This window comes from Haliaeetus leucocephalus, unplaced genomic scaffold (genome assembly GCF_000737465.1).
Source record: "Haliaeetus leucocephalus isolate CR32 unplaced genomic scaffold, Haliaeetus_leucocephalus-4.0 Scaffold13, whole genome shotgun sequence".
Classification (NCBI taxonomy): Eukaryota; Metazoa; Chordata; class Aves; order Accipitriformes; family Accipitridae; genus Haliaeetus; species Haliaeetus leucocephalus.
Genome location: NW_010972449.1, coordinates 2057035 through 2075568, shown reverse-complemented (window position 1 = coordinate 2075568; position 18534 = coordinate 2057035). Strand labels below are relative to the sequence as shown.

Genomic DNA, 18534 nt, shown 5'->3' with positions numbered 1-18534 from the left:
GCTGGCGCAAGCTGGAGGTGTTTCGTTGTCCATCTGTGTTTTGTGTCTAAACTCATTAAAGTTTGAATATCCCTCCATATAAAGGCCAGTAAATGATACAAATGGGTGGAAGGTGGAGAATGCTTACATGCTCGTCTTTCTATTTTCCTGTGTGGCAGGAGATGTAAATGCCTCAAATGTTCTTTCTCCAGGACCGTTCTCTTCTGAACACATGCAAGTGCTTTACATGGCTGAATTTGGGATGATGAAGCACTAAAGATGCTGTTGGATGTTAAGATGATAGTTCAAAAAGTGAGTTTGTTCTGCAGCTAGGCAAGATAAGCAGTGACTTGAGAGCTGAGACAGTATTGTATAAATGATCTGTTTTATTCTGAAGAGAACTATTTACAAAAGAAGTAGAGCATTGTTTTACTAAAAATATGCCTTTATAGATTTTTATAATATGTATCTTATAAAAACCATACATTTATTTACATTACTGCTACATACAAAAATTACAGCACTGTGGTATATGTACATATCTATAGATACATTCTTTCTGCTTGTCCCTGCTGTGTGCTTTTTCCCTCTCAATCTAAGGGAATCGTTGCTGCAGCACCCAGACACTTCCTTTCTTGGCTTTTTGGTTAAAACAATCTTGCTTTTTATAGCCGAGTGGGGAGTAGAGAGTTTGCCTGATGTAGAGGCATATCTGGAATTTACCATTCTAAGTAGGACAAGTGCATGCAGCTATCAAGTCCTTGTACATGCAGCACTGCCTGTAACCTCACTTCTTGCTTCTCTGTGCAAAATTATTCTGTTGTCATTAATTGATCTGTTGTTCATCTCAATGGCAAGTTGCTGATCTAAGTTTGTATTAAGATAAAGTGCTAGTGACTTGCCTTTCATTTACACTCACTTGTTTCTTGTTTACAGTTTTTTCCCTTGCAGAATTGACTAAAAGGAGATTGATCCTTTTTCCCTTAGGCTAGCATAATAAACATTTGCCCAGTCACCTGTTACTTAACTGTGGGAAAGTTCTTTGTAACCTTAATCTCAGCAGGCATCTCTTCTCTGTGCAATATTTGAACAGTGACTGTGCAGCACTACTGCTTTATTTACCATTATCTCAAAAGCAAGGGTGAGTGTTGTATTTAGAGCTGCTGATCCCACTCCCTAAATCTACTTTGGGATCCTGAGTACCTGCTGGATTAATGCGCTTCCTCCATCTCATTCACTGGCGCTGATGTTTCCTTTTTGCCATGTGTGTCCTAGAAGTATCAAGTATCACAAGTGGAGTGTCTTCTAACCCAACACTGCAAGGATGATTCCAGGCTCCTGGCCATGACAGGAGGGAGACGAGTGTTTTAATGACAGCTCAAGGTGGAATAGTCAGGACCTTGTTAAAACACAACATAACAAATGAGAATGTGAAGGACTGCATTGATGAGATTTTTGAAGACAAAACAACAAAACCTAGCTGCTATGTTAAGGCAGTTTCTGTTCCTGTTGAGTAGCAGCTCAGCACAAGGAGGTCTCCTTTGGTGTGTTGTCCAGTTCATTAAACCCAATTCTCTTCTATTTCTGGGTTTAGTAGTGCAACTAAGTCTTTAGGGTTAAGAGGCTAGTTTTAAGAAACCATACCCAACTGGCACCTTAGAACATGCTGACTTTCCTCTTGCAGTCTCTTCCATCACTGTTAATAAATAAATAAAATTGCAATGGGATTAAGGTAGGTTCCTCCTTAAATGAAGAGATGTGCTGTGCATTTCAATTGCCTACCCCTGCAACTGAATGAGTCGCTTCCCTCTCAGCAAACATGGAGCAGAAGGCACCTTTCTTCATCTCATTACTGCATCTTCATTGAATAACTTAAGGCCCTTGCCTTAGGATTGCATACATACATCCACACATCCTCATGGGGGTAGAGTCCCACACAGCTGCTGGGCATGTGGCTTGAAGAGAGCTGTTGGGGCCTGGGAAATGACAGCTGACAGCAGAAAAAAGGTCTGTGAGGACAAAGATGTTCACGTAGCTCTCCCACAACAAGCGGAGCATAGTTTTCAAACAGGGTATAAGACAACTGTTCACATGTATCACTGGCTTCCATGAACCCATGCCTAATTTTGCAGGTATCACAGTTTACGTTAATGCACATGGGCATAACTGAGTCCTGACAGCCCGGGATGCTGAGTGTGTGCCTCATGGCTCTGCCCTATTGGGAGTCACAACATGGGTAAGACGGGAGGATGAGGACTTGCCATCCTGAGAGTGTTCTTGGCACTGCACTAAGTCCCTTTCCCTCACTTGCACAAGCGGATACAAGCAGATACTCAACAGCTGAGCATTGCGGAGAAAGGAGAGGCCAAGGTTTGGTTTCCCTCCCTGCCTGTGAGACTCCAGACTCCTTTCCCTGTAAGCATCAAGCTGTATTGGTGGTGCTTTACCTAAGTATTTCCTGGAGCAGGATCTGCAATCCAGGTGTCATTGCTTTCAAGTAAATGGGTTTTACCACTCAGCTTTTTACCATCATTTTCAATCCCAAAGAGTACTTTGCTCCTTGCAACATGGAGCTACCTCAGTGCAAGATGATTTCATACCAGTGTGGTAGTTTCATGCTAACAAGGAAATATGGGAATGCTCAAATCTTTGTAGGCAGAAAGGATATTTGTACTGAGGTATTATGGATGTTCTATCCCATAGATAAGTTAAATAATAATAAAAAAACCCAAGCCACGAACCTCTTACCTGCTTCTTAGAAGGTATTACCTAATTCTAGCAGAAAGCTTGTTACCGTAAATAGTGAACAGAGATAGCAGCTCCCAGTAGGATGGTGTTTTAGCACCTAAGTTGCTGAGCAGGGCAGAGCTGACTGTGTACCTAGCTCCGTCTCCTGTGGGACAGTGTAGGTGGTAGCCTCTTTAAAGCGACGGGGAAACAAATTGGGGCCTGTGGGTATCGTGAGCTGGGAGAATGTGTGAAAATTGCATGACATCTCTGAACTTAGGCTGGCATTCCTTGCCGCTTTATGATGGTAGACTGTGTTAAAGAGAAGAGCTGTAAGGTGCCCATCCAGTGCGTAGGGAAGGTCCCTACTGAAGAATTGCAGGATTTCCAGCATCACTGTGTGCATATACCAAATAAGCTACGTTCCTTCTCCTTGATCAGGTCATGCTTACAGCAAAGCAGGCTCTGATCATCTTCGGTCAAAAGGAGATTTGGCTACTTGCTTGCCAAAGGCCTGAGTAGTAAATGACCTGCAGGCAGGGACAAATACTCATAGTTTTCGTCAGGCCATAGCTAATGTTACTGCGTAGGGCAGAGTAAGCTGCAGAATTTTCAGAGCTTTGTAGACACACTAATTGCCTTTGGCTTTAGTGAAGGTAGATGCCTGCAAGCTTTCTGAGGAGCAAGTCTGCCAACCCAGCCTTAAAGACCTACTGACATCATTAGGGGTAGGCTTTCAATGAATTATTAATTAGGCTTTTTGGGGGCCTATCCAGTTAAAATGACAGGTTTCTTACTCTGTTTGGGAGGGGTACCTGGCTTTGGGGAAAGGTGTGTGACGTGCTGAAGCTCCACAACTACCTTTGGCCATTGGAGGGACAGTAGGTGCCCCAGGACTGAACATCCACAGCTCTTACCCAGTTTGTAATCTGTTACAGATTGCCAGTCTCCTGGGGAGAAATCCTTAACGTTCCATGTAACTACAGTCTCTGCAGCTCTTCTCTCTGTAACAGGAGGGAGCTAGAGAAGACAGTAACATCAGCAATCTTACATCTGCCCTGATCTGTGAGGAGCCTGGATTCCCAGCGAGGGGTAAACAGCTATGCAGAGCTGCAGGGGAGATGGCGCCCAGGCAGGATCTGCAGTGGGGGCTCAACTTCCACCACGGAGAAAGCTACACTTGTCAAAACATGGCAAGGCTGGGGCCAGAGTGACTCCAGTCTCAGTGGGATGGATGAAGGATATCACAGCTGCCAGGACCAGAGGGCGGTGTAAGTGACTCCCCTCTCTTCTCTTGCATTCAGCCCTCTTCTTCCCCCTGTGCTTGCTGCGATGGCAGTTCTCAATCCCCTGCGCTGCTTTGTCTTGGGGCTGCTTACTTCCTTCTCCAGCATGAGAATGCTTTTAAGACAATCAGATTATTCTTCACAGCACAAACTGGACTGTGTCAAAGCGCCTAAAATATACCCTGAAGTTTATCACTTCACTTAAAGAATAGGAAAAGTTTCTTTCTATTAGTATCACATTGTCAATTTGCAAATCTCCAGTTCATGTAAACATTTGGTTCAGACCAGGTGCGGTGTAAATAGTGCAGAGTCTCAAGGGTTAACTCCTTTGCCCCCTTCTTTTTTCTTAGTGGATCAGAGTTGGGTCCATCAGCAAGCTGGGCAGCTGCCCCACTCCCCATCTTGAAGCAGGAATTCTTGGAGAGGTTTCTCTTTTTCAAATTAATTTTTCTTGAAAAAGGAAAAGAGGCGGTTCCCTTCTGCCCCAACGGGCTCATCCCCCTGCTGCTCCGGCCTGAACACGGGGGAGGGTCTGGCACTCCGCTTTGTGCCATAGCCACTGGAGAAGGAATAAGCAAGCTGGCTCCATTCCTTCGGGTGTTTGTCCATCAGCTGCTGGTCAATGACCCTGTGCATGTCATCCTGCAGCAGAGGGAGAGGAGAGGGTTGTTACTGGCAGCTGATGCTCAGAGGGAGTTCGCGCAGCGACGCGGCTGAAATGGGTGTGAAACGTGCTGTGATGAGATGGAGAAGGGATGACAAGAGTGGGGATAGGTCTAGCTCCCCACCTGGCAGCAGACTTAGCCTTGCTTGCTTCTGTGAGGCTTTCTAATGAGCGAGGAAAGTAAATCACACAGTTCTGAGGGGTAAATTGCTCAGGTGGTCTTGCAGAGGAGCATCACACCTGCTTGGGACTCTGTCACACCCCTAAACTATGTTTCTCCGCTGTCTGCAGCTTGCAGATGTCCCCTTTGGGGGGAGAAATAAATAAAAAAGAACTAATGCAGCTGAAAGCAAATGCCAGAAAAAGTAAGGATGGTCTATGTGCTTGCCATATGGAGCAGGCAGGCATGACAGAGCTGCCTGCACAGCCACTGTTAGTGGGGCTTCCTTGGGGAAGGTGCCGCCAGGAGCCGAGGGGCTGGGGCCAGGCGTGGGCCCACCAGATCCCAAGTGGGTTTTGCACCAGACTTACCAAAGAGAACTGCACTCATCCCTTAGACCCGCTTCTTCCTCTAGAGAGCAGAGCGGTGGGAGCTCTCTGACAGACAGCTTGGCATGAACAACTGCAGGGTGGTTTTTTTAGATGTACCAGAAGCGCTCTGGTTTCATCCATGTTTGTAGCACAGTGAAATTGCTCTACACAAATAATTAGTCAGTTCCATTGCTGCTGACGACATGCTAATGTGTTCCTTGAAAACCTGGCTATCAATTCTACAAATTTTAAACCTTCAGCTCCATTATTTCTGCTATAATTGCATATTATACTGTAGCTTAGTGAAAACTTGTGTACACAAACTAGCCCCACAGGAGAAATCAACCATTCTCCAGCGGTTTGGTCCCTTATGAGCACTACCTGGTGAGAACAAGGATACCCTGGATGGGCTGTAGTGGTGGAAGTGCAGTTCATTCAGCACCTCGTGCAGGGCAGCCCATCAGGGCAGCACTGAGACAGCAGGGAAGGTGCTGCCATTGGCCAGCGGGTGCCCCAGCTGCTCTGTAGCTCAGTGTGGAATAAAATAACCAACGTGGACTGGAAACTTGAACAATGACTAATCTCTTGTTGCAGCATTTTCTGCAGGGAAAAGGATTGATAGCCATGGCCTGGACCATATTTAGTATAGGGACTTTCCCTGGGGGAGCAGGAGGGTGCAGAGCTACGTGGACTGGGGAAACTTTGGATCTTTTTAGAGCAGGGCTGGAAAGGGAAAGGCAGAGGGAGAGTTGAAGAGGTTAAGGTAAACATCAGCATTAAGGTGAAACACGTTTCCAGAAGTGAAGCTGCCACGTGAAAACGTATAGCACTTGGATTTTGAAGGCACCTCTTCCAGCAAAGGAGATAGGCACCCAGGCTCCAGCATGGCAGATCTGTGTCCTTGGTTAACCATATAACAAGGGGTGAGTATGATTTTTATATATATATACACAAAAATATTTTATATATATGTAAAAATACAGTATGCACTATTGAGAGTGCACTACATTTAGGTCCCTGTCTGTCCAATCTGTGAATCAGAGCGCACAGCACTTGGCTGTGGAGATTCAGGGTAGATGTAGACAGCGAGACTGGGGCAGAGCTGCAGCCCCTGCCTTGGCACTGGGCAGGGGCACAGGAGTGTCTGGGAATGCGGAGGGAGGACAAACACCAGCAGTATGAGACCTGTCTGGTAAAGCGGTCCCATAAAGCTGGATAACGTGGTACTGGTGTGCTCTGGGCATTCTGGGCAGGAGTTTCTGCTCTTTGCAGAAGGGGTGAGGCTGAAGGAGGTGCAAATGACATGTATCCTCTTCATGAGCTGAAGCTGGTCTCCCTTGCATGAGATAAGGGTTGGAGCTGCACAAGGCGACTTTGGAGGCTGGTGGCTGTGGCCGTGCAGGCTGCAGTGCTCTGCTGGCATTGCAGCATTTTCTAACCTAACGGTGCCCCTGCCGCTATTGCACTGAAGCCACTGAGCTCTCATTTCAGAGAGGCAGCCCTCCACTTCCAAGTTTGCTCCATATTCCTTCCCTACTCCCAGTAACACCCTTCATGCCCCCAGTCAGATAATGATGAATACCAGTGGGGGTCAGATTAGGCATGGGGGTGAGGTGCACATCCACTCCTGTGCTAGGCTCGGATGCATGCAATTTTGCTTGTGGCATATTTTATAGACTGTATGATTATGTGCTTATGGAAAACTGTAATCTTGTTGATGGTCCTTGGTAAAGTGCAGCCTAGAAGTGAGCAGGAGCAGAATTTTATCAGATTAAAGCCTCCATTTATGCCCAGCTAAAGCAGAGAATCTCATCCCGTTTTATCAGAAACATTCAGCTTTGCAAAATAGTTTCCGAAATACATAAATCACCTGACTTGTTTTGTGCCTCTGCGGTTGAGCTTCTGTTCTGGGGACACTAGGCACTTGGAAACTATTTTGCTACTGTGTAATAACATTTTAGGTCAGTATGTTGGAGACAACTTTCTGCAGTGCTAGCGAGCCTGATCCTCATCTCAGACAACTGGTGGGAGCAGGATTGGGGTTGCTATACTGCTGTATTTGGATGACATAGTGTTAATTGAGAAAGCAAACAAACACCTGCTGTTAAAACCCTAAGCTGGGGATATTCCAGCACTAAATATGAGTGTACTAGTAAGTAGGTCTCAATTTATACCACCCATCCAAACTGAAGCAGAACTTGGATACAGAGAGCTCCTATGCAGAGCACTGAATGTCACTTACTGCATACAAGGCTGAGAAGTATAATCCCAGTCTGTATTTCAAGAACTTTTCCAGATACTAGATATGTCAAATACAGAGGATTAATGATATGTGCGCCTCAGCCTGGCTTTCCCCGTGGTGACCTGGGGGGTAAAGCCTCACCATGGGGTGTAGGATGCTGCCCCTCGTGCCCTGGCCTGGTGCTGGGGTGTGTGTGGGGGGTGTGTGCAGGATATCAGTGGGTGATGGAGACCCCCCACTGGCCTCTCTTGCCAGATGACGGTGAGGACAGAGACGGATGCAGGTGACAGTGGCAGCAAATGGAGCAGGTGAGGGGATGGCGGGTACTTGGCGAGGGTGCAGGGAGCTCACCTCAAAGGCAGGAGGGGTGTACGACTAAAGCTGTTGGTACAGGAACTGAGAAAGGCCACTAGATCAGAAACCAAAGGAGCCAGATAGTAAAAAGCCCTGAGGAAGCAAACTGTAAGCAGGAGAAAGAAAAGAAAAAAAAAAAAAGAAAAAGAGAAACGAAAACACAGTGGAGTTGAAACAGGAGCAAGGTTGTACGGGAGAGGTTTCTACCGGTCAGGCTGGTTGTTAGTAGAGTTGGGGTCTTGTATGGTCTGCAACACATTACTAGAACTGGCCCGGACCTTTTCTCTTGTATCTGCTTGTTTTCTATTAAAGTAGCTCTCCCTTGGTGCTAGTTTCCAGGAGGAGACAGCTTTGTCTGCTCTCAAAGGCTCTCTGCCTTTATGTGGGTTTTCCCAACTGGCCCCAAGTAGGGCATCTCCAGGGCAGCTGCTGAACTGCTGTGGGTTTGGGTTTTTTTTACCTTGGTGGAGAGCTGGGATTTTAGCTTCTCCATCTTGCCAGATCTTCCAAGTTGGAAACAGTGCAGTTGTACCATGAAACAATCACCACAATCTCTCTGCCTCCCACCTTTCTGCTCCGTCATGGAAATGCAAGGATGTGCTGTGCCCGCATGTCCCCAAGGCTGCACCTGCCCAGGGACATCTCCTGCATGGACACCTTCCCTCCCTGGGCCACAGCAGGTTACTCTGCAAAGTGTATGTTACCCATGCTGTATGCAGTCATGAGATACAGTTTGTTTCTCCATTTTAAATGGGCATTCTTGTATAATTAATTAACAGTTCACAGCTGAAAGGCTTTGAGCAGGGAAGGGCTGTGTTTCACCCCTCTGAACACCACTGCATCACTGGCTTCTGCCGAGCCAAAAGCAATCGCTCCTATCTATGGGTGTTCAGGCTGAGAATGCAGCAAACCCACAGGAATGGGCAAAAGTCGCCCAGAGGTGCCTCCTGGGCTGTGTGCCATCCAGACCCTGCCCTGTGGTGACTGGGGGCTGCTCACCTGCCAGGCCTCCAGCTGCTGCGAGAGGTTCACCTTCTGCTGGATGGCGTCCAGCAGCTGGCTGTTGAGGGACATCATGTCAATCTTGCACTTGGCCAGCTCCACCTCCACCGCATTCTTCCTGGGGGGAGAGTGAGAAATTGGGGCATGTGACTTTTCTTTTTTTTTTTTTCTCCAAAGGAAGTGTTAAACATATCCTTGAGGAGAAGTCAACAATTTATTTCATTGGCAAGTCCCCAAATCCTAAGCTGGTCATCTCCATTGTATTCTGGACAATCTATCCATCTGAAGAGTGGGACAGAACTGTAGACATCATTACTATAAAACCAGCAGATTTCTGGTAAGCACACTATGAAGAATACAGAAAGATATTCAGATACACTGCTGTGTAAGATAATACAGTGTGCCTGGATAATGTGCAGGATCTGCCATTAAAAATAGAGATCGACAACGAGGTAGAATCTACATGTAAATATTTTTTCCTTTTCTTCTGTTTACTAATGCATAGGAAAGGAAATGGTATGTGCTAAAAACCAAACGATCTGTGCCTGATGACTTGATCAATAAGTTGCAATATAAAACAAACAAACAAAAAACCCTCAAAGAGTACAAGCCTGCTTTCAGTTGGGACTTGGATTGAAGGAAGGAAGAAATGAAGGAAGAAAGTTTATCACAGCATATGCTTTTTAAGAATGACAGACTGTTAAAATTATTTGAATTAAATGTTACACTTTAAGGAAAGCTCCCAGTTTCAATGGGGTTGTGCTGGCCCTTGGGAACACCACTGCTGTGTTTTTTTCCAGGCATTTGATGGCTACTGGGCATGTGATGCCATGGCCAAGGTTGCCTAAAGGGTTCTGAGTGCTCAGTGGCTGAGATGTTCCAGCTGCTATTGGCTAGTGGAAAGAAATTGTCCTCTAGGAAGGAGCAATCTCCGAAGCTGCCCAAGCTGGGAAATGCTGCTCACCATGCTGGGAGCACACAGGTGAGCACAAACTTTAAGTTTTCAATTAACTGCTGTGTGATGGGTAACTGTAACATGACTTGCTGGGAACCATCTTTCCTTGCAAACAATTTCAGGAGAAATAATTGCATCTTATTAACTGTAGCTAATTCATCGCCTCCTAATAGCTCCCTTGTGCTCCCCTGCAGAAAAAGCTATTTAGGAATTTGTGTTTATATTCCAGGTAGCGGTTGCTTAATACCTCCTATTATAGGATCCTATTTTCCTATTGCTTCCCATGTGGCTAAACTTCAGCTTCAAGCTAAAAATTTTCCATGCCAGATGTCTGCCTCAGGCAGTGATTTTATTTCTGTTCAGAGTTAGGGCTTTTTTTTGGGAGGGCTTCAACAAAAGTGATTTAACCCTTGAGGTGCGAGGTGGGAAGCATATCACAAGCCTCCCAGGTGGCTCACTGCCTGGCAGCAGTCTGCTCAGTCTGTGGAGGGATGCTTTCATTTCTAGCAACAAGACGCTCTTGTCTGCTTTCACTTGCAGCCACTTTCTGCTCATTAATCACCCGCCACTCACCCATGCACACTTGTCATGTCCCCCTTTCTCTGGGCTCCTGCCACTGCAGGACAGTCAGCCGTAAATATTAGTGCTTTGTCCCAGCAGGGTCATTAACTGCCGTGGAGAAGCTGTACCCTTCCACTCCCGGCTGTGGGTTTGAGCATCTTAAATAGCCTTTTGTTGTGAAGCTCCCCATCGCTGCCTGGATATTACCGGGGGATTTATCGCCGCAGCAGCGCGTTGCTATAGCCACAGCAGAACCAGCAACCCACACGCACTGGAAATGTCAGAACCACCTCTCCGCACTTGGCAGCGCAGCTGGGATGCTCCTGATTTTTGCCAACAGATGGAGGTGTTACAGAGGACAGCGATGGGAGTTTGGTAGCTGGCTACCCCGGCGAGAGCAGCATGGATGATCCGGTCGCTTAAAAAAAGATGAAGGGATTGTGCATGCTGATTTAGCTCCCCACATCCTCAGAGGTGCAATGCTCTTGTGCTCCTCCTCTTGTGCTCCTTGAGTATTAGGTGTTTCCATAAGGAGATGGACTGGTGGTGTCCTGGCCCATCTGCTTATTGAAGAGATTATCAGATGTGTCCTTTCTATGTACAGCACAGTGGGGCGAATGTTTCTGCCCCTCTCCTTGGGGCAAAGAGTGCTCAGGGCACTGTGGCAAGCCCAAGCACAGAGCTGGGGAAGGGGGGTATGGGGTACAGGGTAGCAAAACTGCACAGGTCTGCAAGGAGGATGGGGAAAATAAAGAGTCAAAACAGTGGGAGAATCCTGAAAGGAGAAATAGAGAATTACAGGACTGGAGATGCAAAAAAGACCCTGGAACAAGAAAGGAGAGCGAGTGACCAGAGAAATGGTTTAGGGAAGAAGCCCAAGCAGGGCTGTAATGGGGGTGGGCAGGAAAGCAAGGTTGTGTGTCTGGAAGAGCAAAAGTTCAGTTCCCTGAAGTCCTCTCTGCCTTGCTGTGACTCAGACCAGCACTAGGGATGGCAAAAACATGGTTCACAGCATCCTCCTAAATGCCCCCAATCTTGCCATGGGGCAGCTCTGGAAATCGGCATCTGCTGCCCTGCTCCCAAGGTCCTGGCAGCATTTCCCAATGCCAGCAAAGCTAAGACTCACTCCATCACTTTGTAACAGCTACTGAAATTCATGGAGGGTTGGAGAAACCCACCTTGGAAGCATCTTCTGCTAAGGGACTCTGTATCTGCTAACTCAGCCTGGCTTTGGCTGTTCATACCACTTACTTGGCAATGGCCTCATCTCGGTCCCTGATGGCCTGCAGGAGCCGTTCACTTGTCTCCTTGTCTTCAGCAGCACCTCGCAGCCGATCCCGTTCCTCCTTCAGCGTCGTCATTTCCACACTCAGTAGTGTGACCTGTGGGCAGAGGGAGGGTGTGAAACCCAGGGTTGCTCAGACAAATTCACCATGAGTGGGGGCAAAAAAACCCCACGTGGGTCAACCTGGAGGCTGAGCTCCCCTGCTTGTAGAAGAAGCTGTATCTGCTGGGAGGGTGCTGTTAGTGCTGCTGCAACCTCCCCATGAAATGTGCCAGCTTGCCCCAGGATGCTGGCAGTGCTGCTCTGAGCAAGATGGGTCACCAGGATGGCCTCAGTAACATGCAGCAACAGCACTGAAAGCTGTTTAGGACAGGACCTGCCTGCAACTTTGCTGTCACTATGGCATCAGCACTGAAATATTGGCCCTCTCCAAGCAGTTTGTCTTGTGTGCACATCCTCTGAGCCTGCCTGTTGTATTCTGATCTTTCCAGGGTTAAATTATTGCAAACATCATTTAGCAGCAAATAGGATTTTTTTGGAGGGGGGCATTATGTCTCTTGAAGTAGTATGAAGCTGAAGACAAAGGATGTGAAAATTCCCTTTCATGCCATGGAAGGTGTTACTGGCACGTCTTACAATTTTAATTAGACTTTAAAATATGTACGGAGTCTTAAATAGTCTGAGAAATGATCTATCGTTTTGGTCCTGTGCAGAGTGAGTTAATAGGGTGTGAAATCATGCAAGGATTGCATTAGCACAGCTTTGCAATATTTCATACACATTTAATTTCTTTGTCTAGGGCACACACATGCTCTGTTACGCTACTCCACTGCCTGGAAACCCTTCCAGCATTTGACCCACCTCCTTTTTCTAAATGCAGCTCAGTAGTGCTTGAATCCTCAAAGAAATCTTTAAATAGAGGGCAGACAGTCAAAAAGGGCTCATCACATCAACAGTGTGGGAGGATCTGCCGTTAGCATGGCATGGCTGGGTTGCAGGGGAAGGAGGGTGCAAATGCTGTGTGCTGGGATGCCAGGGAATTGGGGAGCTCTGCCCGAGCTGTGCCCTCCTGCAGCCCAGAATGGGATGCACCTCAGAGCAACAATGTGATGGAGAGCAGTGGTGTGAGCTAATGTGAAAGGTGCTGAGCACTTCTGCTGAAATCCCAGGGACAGCGGATCAAGAGGCCCAAAAAACTGTGTTTGGGGATAGGTTTGGGGTTTTAACTGCTTTTGTCTGTGTTTCAGGTAAGAATGGGATTCCACAGAGGGAGGAAACAGACCAGGCAGGAAGGCGTGAAACTGCTTTCCAGTCTAGGCAGAGGCAGGGGTGATTCCTGTCTCCACCAGCTCACCTTGCTCTCAGGCAGGAGCATTGACAGGTCCCAAAAGCTGTTTAGGAGGAGTTCCCCTTTTATTGTATCAATACCAGTGACAGCACAGAGGGATGCAGAGGCAGCAAAGCACTGCTGCTGCGGGTGGACCAGATTTCCATGTGCCTTGATTTTCTTTAGTACTGAACTGAAGACAATGTTGCCTTTTCTAAGGGAGATGAGAATGGTTATTAACCTTGAGCAAGTGCGAGGCTGGGTTATGGGCAAAAGCTGCGGGAGACGTGTATTTGCTGTGTGAGGCTGGAGTGCTTCTCCGAGAGCAATGTCTGCTGCATTTGTAGTTATGCCCCATCTTTCTCCATATAACACAGAGGTGTGAGAAGAAAGTACAACTGCAGTCTTCCCTTTGCTCCCTAAATATTCAAAGCTTTGGTAGTCAGGGATGCCTAAAAGCAGAGATGGGAGTCCAGACTTGCGATCCAGGGCATGTCCTCTGGTCCTTCCTGGCTGGGGAGTTTGGGAAGACCAGCCACAGCAAACAACAACCAAGTGCTGCTCCCTCCTGGTGTCTTGTCAAGGCCTTGTGTGCCCAGGAGCAATGGTAAGGAGGTGCTGTGTCCAGACAAGCAGGTTGGTGTACGGATGGTCACTCAAAATCTGTGAATAAGCCTCTAACGGTCTCTGGCAGCACAGGACTATGGTAGCATGGCCAAAGGAGCATCTGGGCTCATGTCTCACTGGGCGCACAAGTATGGACCCCCGAAGGTGTCTCTTGTGGTGGCCACATTGCTGACAGGAGCAGTCCTTGGGGAAGGACAGGTACCAGGGCTTCTCCCTTGCTGCAGTCTGCCTCTGATCAGCTGCTTTGTTAGCAAGTCTGTTTCCCATCCTCATACACATGCAGCCATCACTGCCAGGGGTATTTAATGATGCTCTCACTCTCTGTCATTCTGCCCCATGGTGGGAACTCCCATAGCCCTACAGAAGGCTGTCAGACCCCAGGTTGTGCTGACTTTCTGAACAGGGATGTGTTTTCTCTTCTCCAAAGGGGTGCGGCGAAAGGGTGATACAGCACTGCTGGCAAGACCAGCCAAGGGCATTAATCCCATTCCCTGCTCCAATGCAGTTGGTGCTGCACAAGAAGCTACACTAAAGGCTGCTTCTGCCTTCTCCCTTCCAGTGTTTGGAGACCTGTCCCATAGAGACAGGGACTGCAGAGCATCTCCTTGAGTGCCTGTCTCCATTTGCTGCTTTTGGGGTAGGACCTCAGACACAGATGATGCTATGTTCAGTGCGGATGCAGTGTGATTCTGTGCTTTGGGAGTGGTGTTGGTTTCGGGGTTGGATCATTCGTTGATGTTGAGATTGTCTTAGCCAGTCCCTGTTGGGCCTCGGATGCTGCCTGGTGCCAGGCTGGCCATGATTAAGACTCTCTAGGTGTGCATTTATGAGGGTTTTGTGGTGCTGCTGTGGAAGGGGAGCAAACCTTGTGCTACGCACAGCAAAGCAGCACTGTTTTGTCCATCCAGTGGTTGCATATACCCTTTACGAGGGCTTAGTGGAAGCAAGATGGGTCAGACTGGGGGTACCTGTGGGTTTCCAGCACCCCATATCAAGCAGCCTTGTACTTTGGGGTCTTCTGCTGAGAAGAATTAAAGTGAGACAGGTTAGCTGAAAAGCAGATTGGGGGAAAGATTTAAAGGAAGTTTGGCTGCTTGAGATGATGTCTGGGATGGGCCACAGACAACTTTTCAAAAACTCTGATCCTAAATGCATGAAGCATCTGCGCTGGGTTTAACAGTCTCCCTCATCCAACCATAACTGGTTTTGGCCCAAATCCTCCTGGGTTATTGATCATGTCGATCTCTTCTATGGAAGAGGTCTTGGAGGATGAACACTGGTGTTACAAGACCACATGTAAAGTGCAGGAATTGCTAACCTGGCTGTGCAGTCGCTGCAGCTCCTCCAAACTCTGCCTCAGTTTCCCCCGCTCTCCCTCCATTAATTCCCTCAGGGCTCGTGAATCTTCGCTTGTTCGCCTGATCTGTTCCTCTAAGGTGTCATCATCGCTTCTTCGAGAGCTCTGAGAGCGGGAGAGAAATCTCTTGCTCAGATTTCACTTTTAAAAAGGCAATTGCATTAATTTGATACTGATTTGGGATAGGAGGTACTAAGCAAGGAAAAAGCAAGTGTGGATGTGACTTTGGTAGAGTTTCAGTTTTGTTCCCATATACCTCCACAGTGGAAACATGCTCAGCCAAGGGTAGTGCTTCTACACATGGTAAAAAGAGCATGCAGACATTTTCTTACCTTAGCATAAACCACATTTACAGAGACCTACTGACCACTTGGTAACATATGGCTACAGTCTTCATGTTTGTAGACCTTCTGCAGGACTCTCTATTTTTTATTTAACAAATACAACTGCATTTCTATGCTCAGCCTTCTTACCAGCTGCTACAGGTACTGAAACGAGGAGGGTGAGTACTCCCATGTGGGTCTGCAGTTGCAGTTCTCGGAGACTGGGGACTTCAAGACCCAGTGGAAACGTGCAGCAAGCTCTGTTACCTGGGCAAGGGGACATGCACAAGCCAAGGTCTCTCTGTGCCACCAACTTACCGTGGAGTCTGCCCCATCCAGCACATTCTGTATCAATCTTTTCAGCTCACTGAGAGCTGCACGTAGGCTGCCGGCTGGGACGTCTTTGGCTGATGAGGTTTCTGAAGACTCATCCATGGAGGAGTCTGTAGAGACTGCTGAGTCTGCGCTGTCATTTCCTCTGAGATGGGAGCAGAGATATCGCACTTGGCAATATGCTTCCCAGAGCTGCAGCCTCAGCTGGAACAAGAGAGCCTGACATTAGCCTGGGTAATCAAGGCCATGGAGATCCTCCTTCCACGGTGAAGTGAGGCATGCGATTGCCAAACCTCACAAATATTTGTCTAGCTTGCTATGTTGGTTTTGAAATGGATGCAGAGATTTACTTTCATATGGTCGAAAGGGTGTTGCTACCAGAGCTGAGACCACAACTCCAATTTTCTGGCTCTTGGTTCAACTCCAAATCCAGATCAAATGCATTAAAATCCCTCTCCCTCTGGGGCTGGTCACAGAGGTCTATGGGCTTTTCCAGGGGCCAAAGGGCAAATACCTGTTCTCGTTCTTGTTCCAGCTCCTCTGCCTCCATGCTCTGCTCTATCTCAGATAGCAGGGACGTGCTGGTTGTGTTGAAATTTTGGAGACTTCTCTCCTCACTGAGCTCTTCTACCTTCCCTTGCAGCTGCCGGTAGGACAGGCGCACCTCCTGGAGCTCCAGCTGGCTTTGGTGCAGCTTGCAAAGAAAATCAAGGAATTTGTCAAGGAAGCAGGAAAAAAAAATATTAGTGGAGGTGATATGGACTGGATGAATCTCTTGTTTTGTGAAGGAGCTGAGAGGGAGGAATAAGTGTTACGAAAGAGGGTTTCCAGCCAGGAGGAAAGAACTCTTGGCTGGTAATGCTATTTATTGGAGCTTAATAATCTCCAAATGTCATTAGACACTGTTTAGACTCCAGAATATCCTGAAAGATAAAAATAGCAGGTTAATCAGCACTAAAATGAGGAACATTGTAAAGAAGTTGGGATGCAGGTAAAAAATTTGCTGAAAATAACACAGCAAGAAGTGAATCCAAAAAGAAAAGTATTATAGACATGTTTTTACAAAATCTATACACATATATAAATACAAATATATGCCAAAAAAAAGGGAAAAAAAGATTCAGGGCTGTTTTGGAGAGCTGAGGTTCAAGTGGTTGTCAACCCACAGAAGAAAAATGGAAAAATCTTGCTCTCTACTAAGATGCCTGAAGCCACACAGGTGCCAGCTTGTTCCCCGGGGAGTGATGTTTGGTGACACATGGCTGCGAACACCATGGGGCTTGCTGGGAAACCACCTGAGCAGTGAGAGCTATGGGGCCAGTTACTGCCCTTTGGAACAGTGGGGTGTAAAGAAGCCCCTTCTGAAGCCAATTCTACTCTTAAAAAGTTAACTAAAATGAACTGCAACCGGAGTTCTCTGCTGCTTTTTACATTTACCTCATTTCCCCAGCACCCTGTCCCACTCCCTTGCTCAGATCTCCCTCCCAAGCTGCTCTTTGCTGTCAAGAAGCCCCACTGTGGCTCCTGTTATCTGTCCCTTTGGGGAACACCCAGGACCTTCCTTGCTGCCATGCTTACATGAGCCGTTTTATTCTTCCAGTTGTTTTGTCTCCCAGTTCCTGATTATATTCCTGGTCAATTTTACCCCAAACCACGTCTTTTACTCCATTTGTCCCCTCTTCCCCGTCCCATCGCTGCCTCCTCACCTGCAGGTCCTTGTCATGGCTTTGTCTCTCCAAGATGAGGACTCGGTCCTGCAGCTCCTCCACGGTTCCCTGGAGCAGGTCGTTCTCCTCCATCATGGCACTAAGGCGATGCTCTAGCTCCCGCTTCCTGTCTGTCAGCATTTTGATCTGTGGAGCAAAAAGAGGTGGTGTTGGACTGTGCACTTCCCAGGGAGCAGAGAGGAGGGAAATCACATTCCCAAGAGAGAAATGAAACAGCAAAAAGCAAAAGTATGAACATACGTATTCTGTACCTGTATGAGAGAAACTGTATGTCTGTGTGTGATTTAAAGCTTAGGAAGGTTCTGAAAGGAAACTCTTCCTTCCCAAGGCTGCAGGGGCACCTCCAAAGGGGCTGGGTGTGCATTGGCAGGAGGCCAGGGAGCAGGCAGAAATGTCCAAACAGATTAAGCAGAGACGAGCCCTGCCCACCCTTGTACATTAAAATTTGGGAGACTGGGAAAAACTAGTTACTTTTCCTGGCTGGTCCCGGACTAAGCATTGTGGCATTTTCTCCTGTATGGGTGCTGGAGACCACAGGGTGAGCCTGCGGGATCCTGCTCCCCGCAGGGCTGTGCCACAGCACTGCCCATAGGCTTTTCTTAATTGCTGCATGTTCACCAGGTCCTCACCAGGGATTTTTTTTGTCTTTTTACTTGTGGAGACTCCTTTCTGTGCCATGCTTATTTTTAGTCTCCCAGTGATCAGTTGTCTTTAAAATTGGTTCATTTCTTTTAATTGTCAAGGGCAGCGATTTCAGGTGAAGAGGGACAATGTGCCAAGCAAAACCTCTGTGATTCTGTTAGCTGGGAACAGTGCACAGGATGAATCAGCACTAGCCAAGGTCACTTCTTGTTTAACCAAGAAAAAGGAGCCTTTTCCCAGATTAGTACACACAGGACCTCTGGGGACTGGCTATGCCATTTACCAGTCCAGTATAACCTCAAATATTCCCTATGGCCTCCTTGCAATTCATGGACCATAGACAAATTCAGCAATTTCCCACTGCTTTCTTGGCCTCTTTGGGACTTCGTCTCTTTGCCACTTTCCAGGTTGCTAGAAAGATTTGGCTGCATGAAGGAATATTAGCAAAGTGTGTGGACTTGCTATTTCTGCAGGGTAAAGGCTGCTGTAGGTATTAGAAAGCTGCTCTTAGGTGACTAATGGTTTCTGAGATGTCTCTTCCCACCACCATCATGGTTTGCGTGGGTTGGAGAAAAGGGGTGCAAGAAAAATTAGAGGTATAATACAGAAATT

The 18534-nt window shown here is 47.4% G+C and overlaps 1 protein-coding gene across 1 annotated transcript in view; it reads right to left on the bottom strand.

Moving 5' to 3' along the window:
• Window positions 1-4433: 4433 nt before the first annotated feature.
• Window positions 4434-18534, bottom strand: part of CCDC64 (coiled-coil domain containing 64) — a 64447-nt gene continuing 50346 nt past the window's right edge. Inside the window, exons 5-11 of the mRNA XM_010575655.1 lie at window positions 17260-17406; window positions 16068-16247; window positions 15539-15757; window positions 14859-15002; window positions 11553-11683; window positions 8783-8903; window positions 4434-4634 (exon numbers count right to left, since the gene is read on the bottom strand). Of these exons, the coding sequence (XP_010573957.1) occupies window positions 4434-4634; window positions 8783-8903; window positions 11553-11683; window positions 14859-15002; window positions 15539-15757; window positions 16068-16247; window positions 17260-17406 (1143 nt within the window). The remainder of the gene's footprint in view (window positions 4635-8782; window positions 8904-11552; window positions 11684-14858; window positions 15003-15538; window positions 15758-16067; window positions 16248-17259; window positions 17407-18534) is intronic.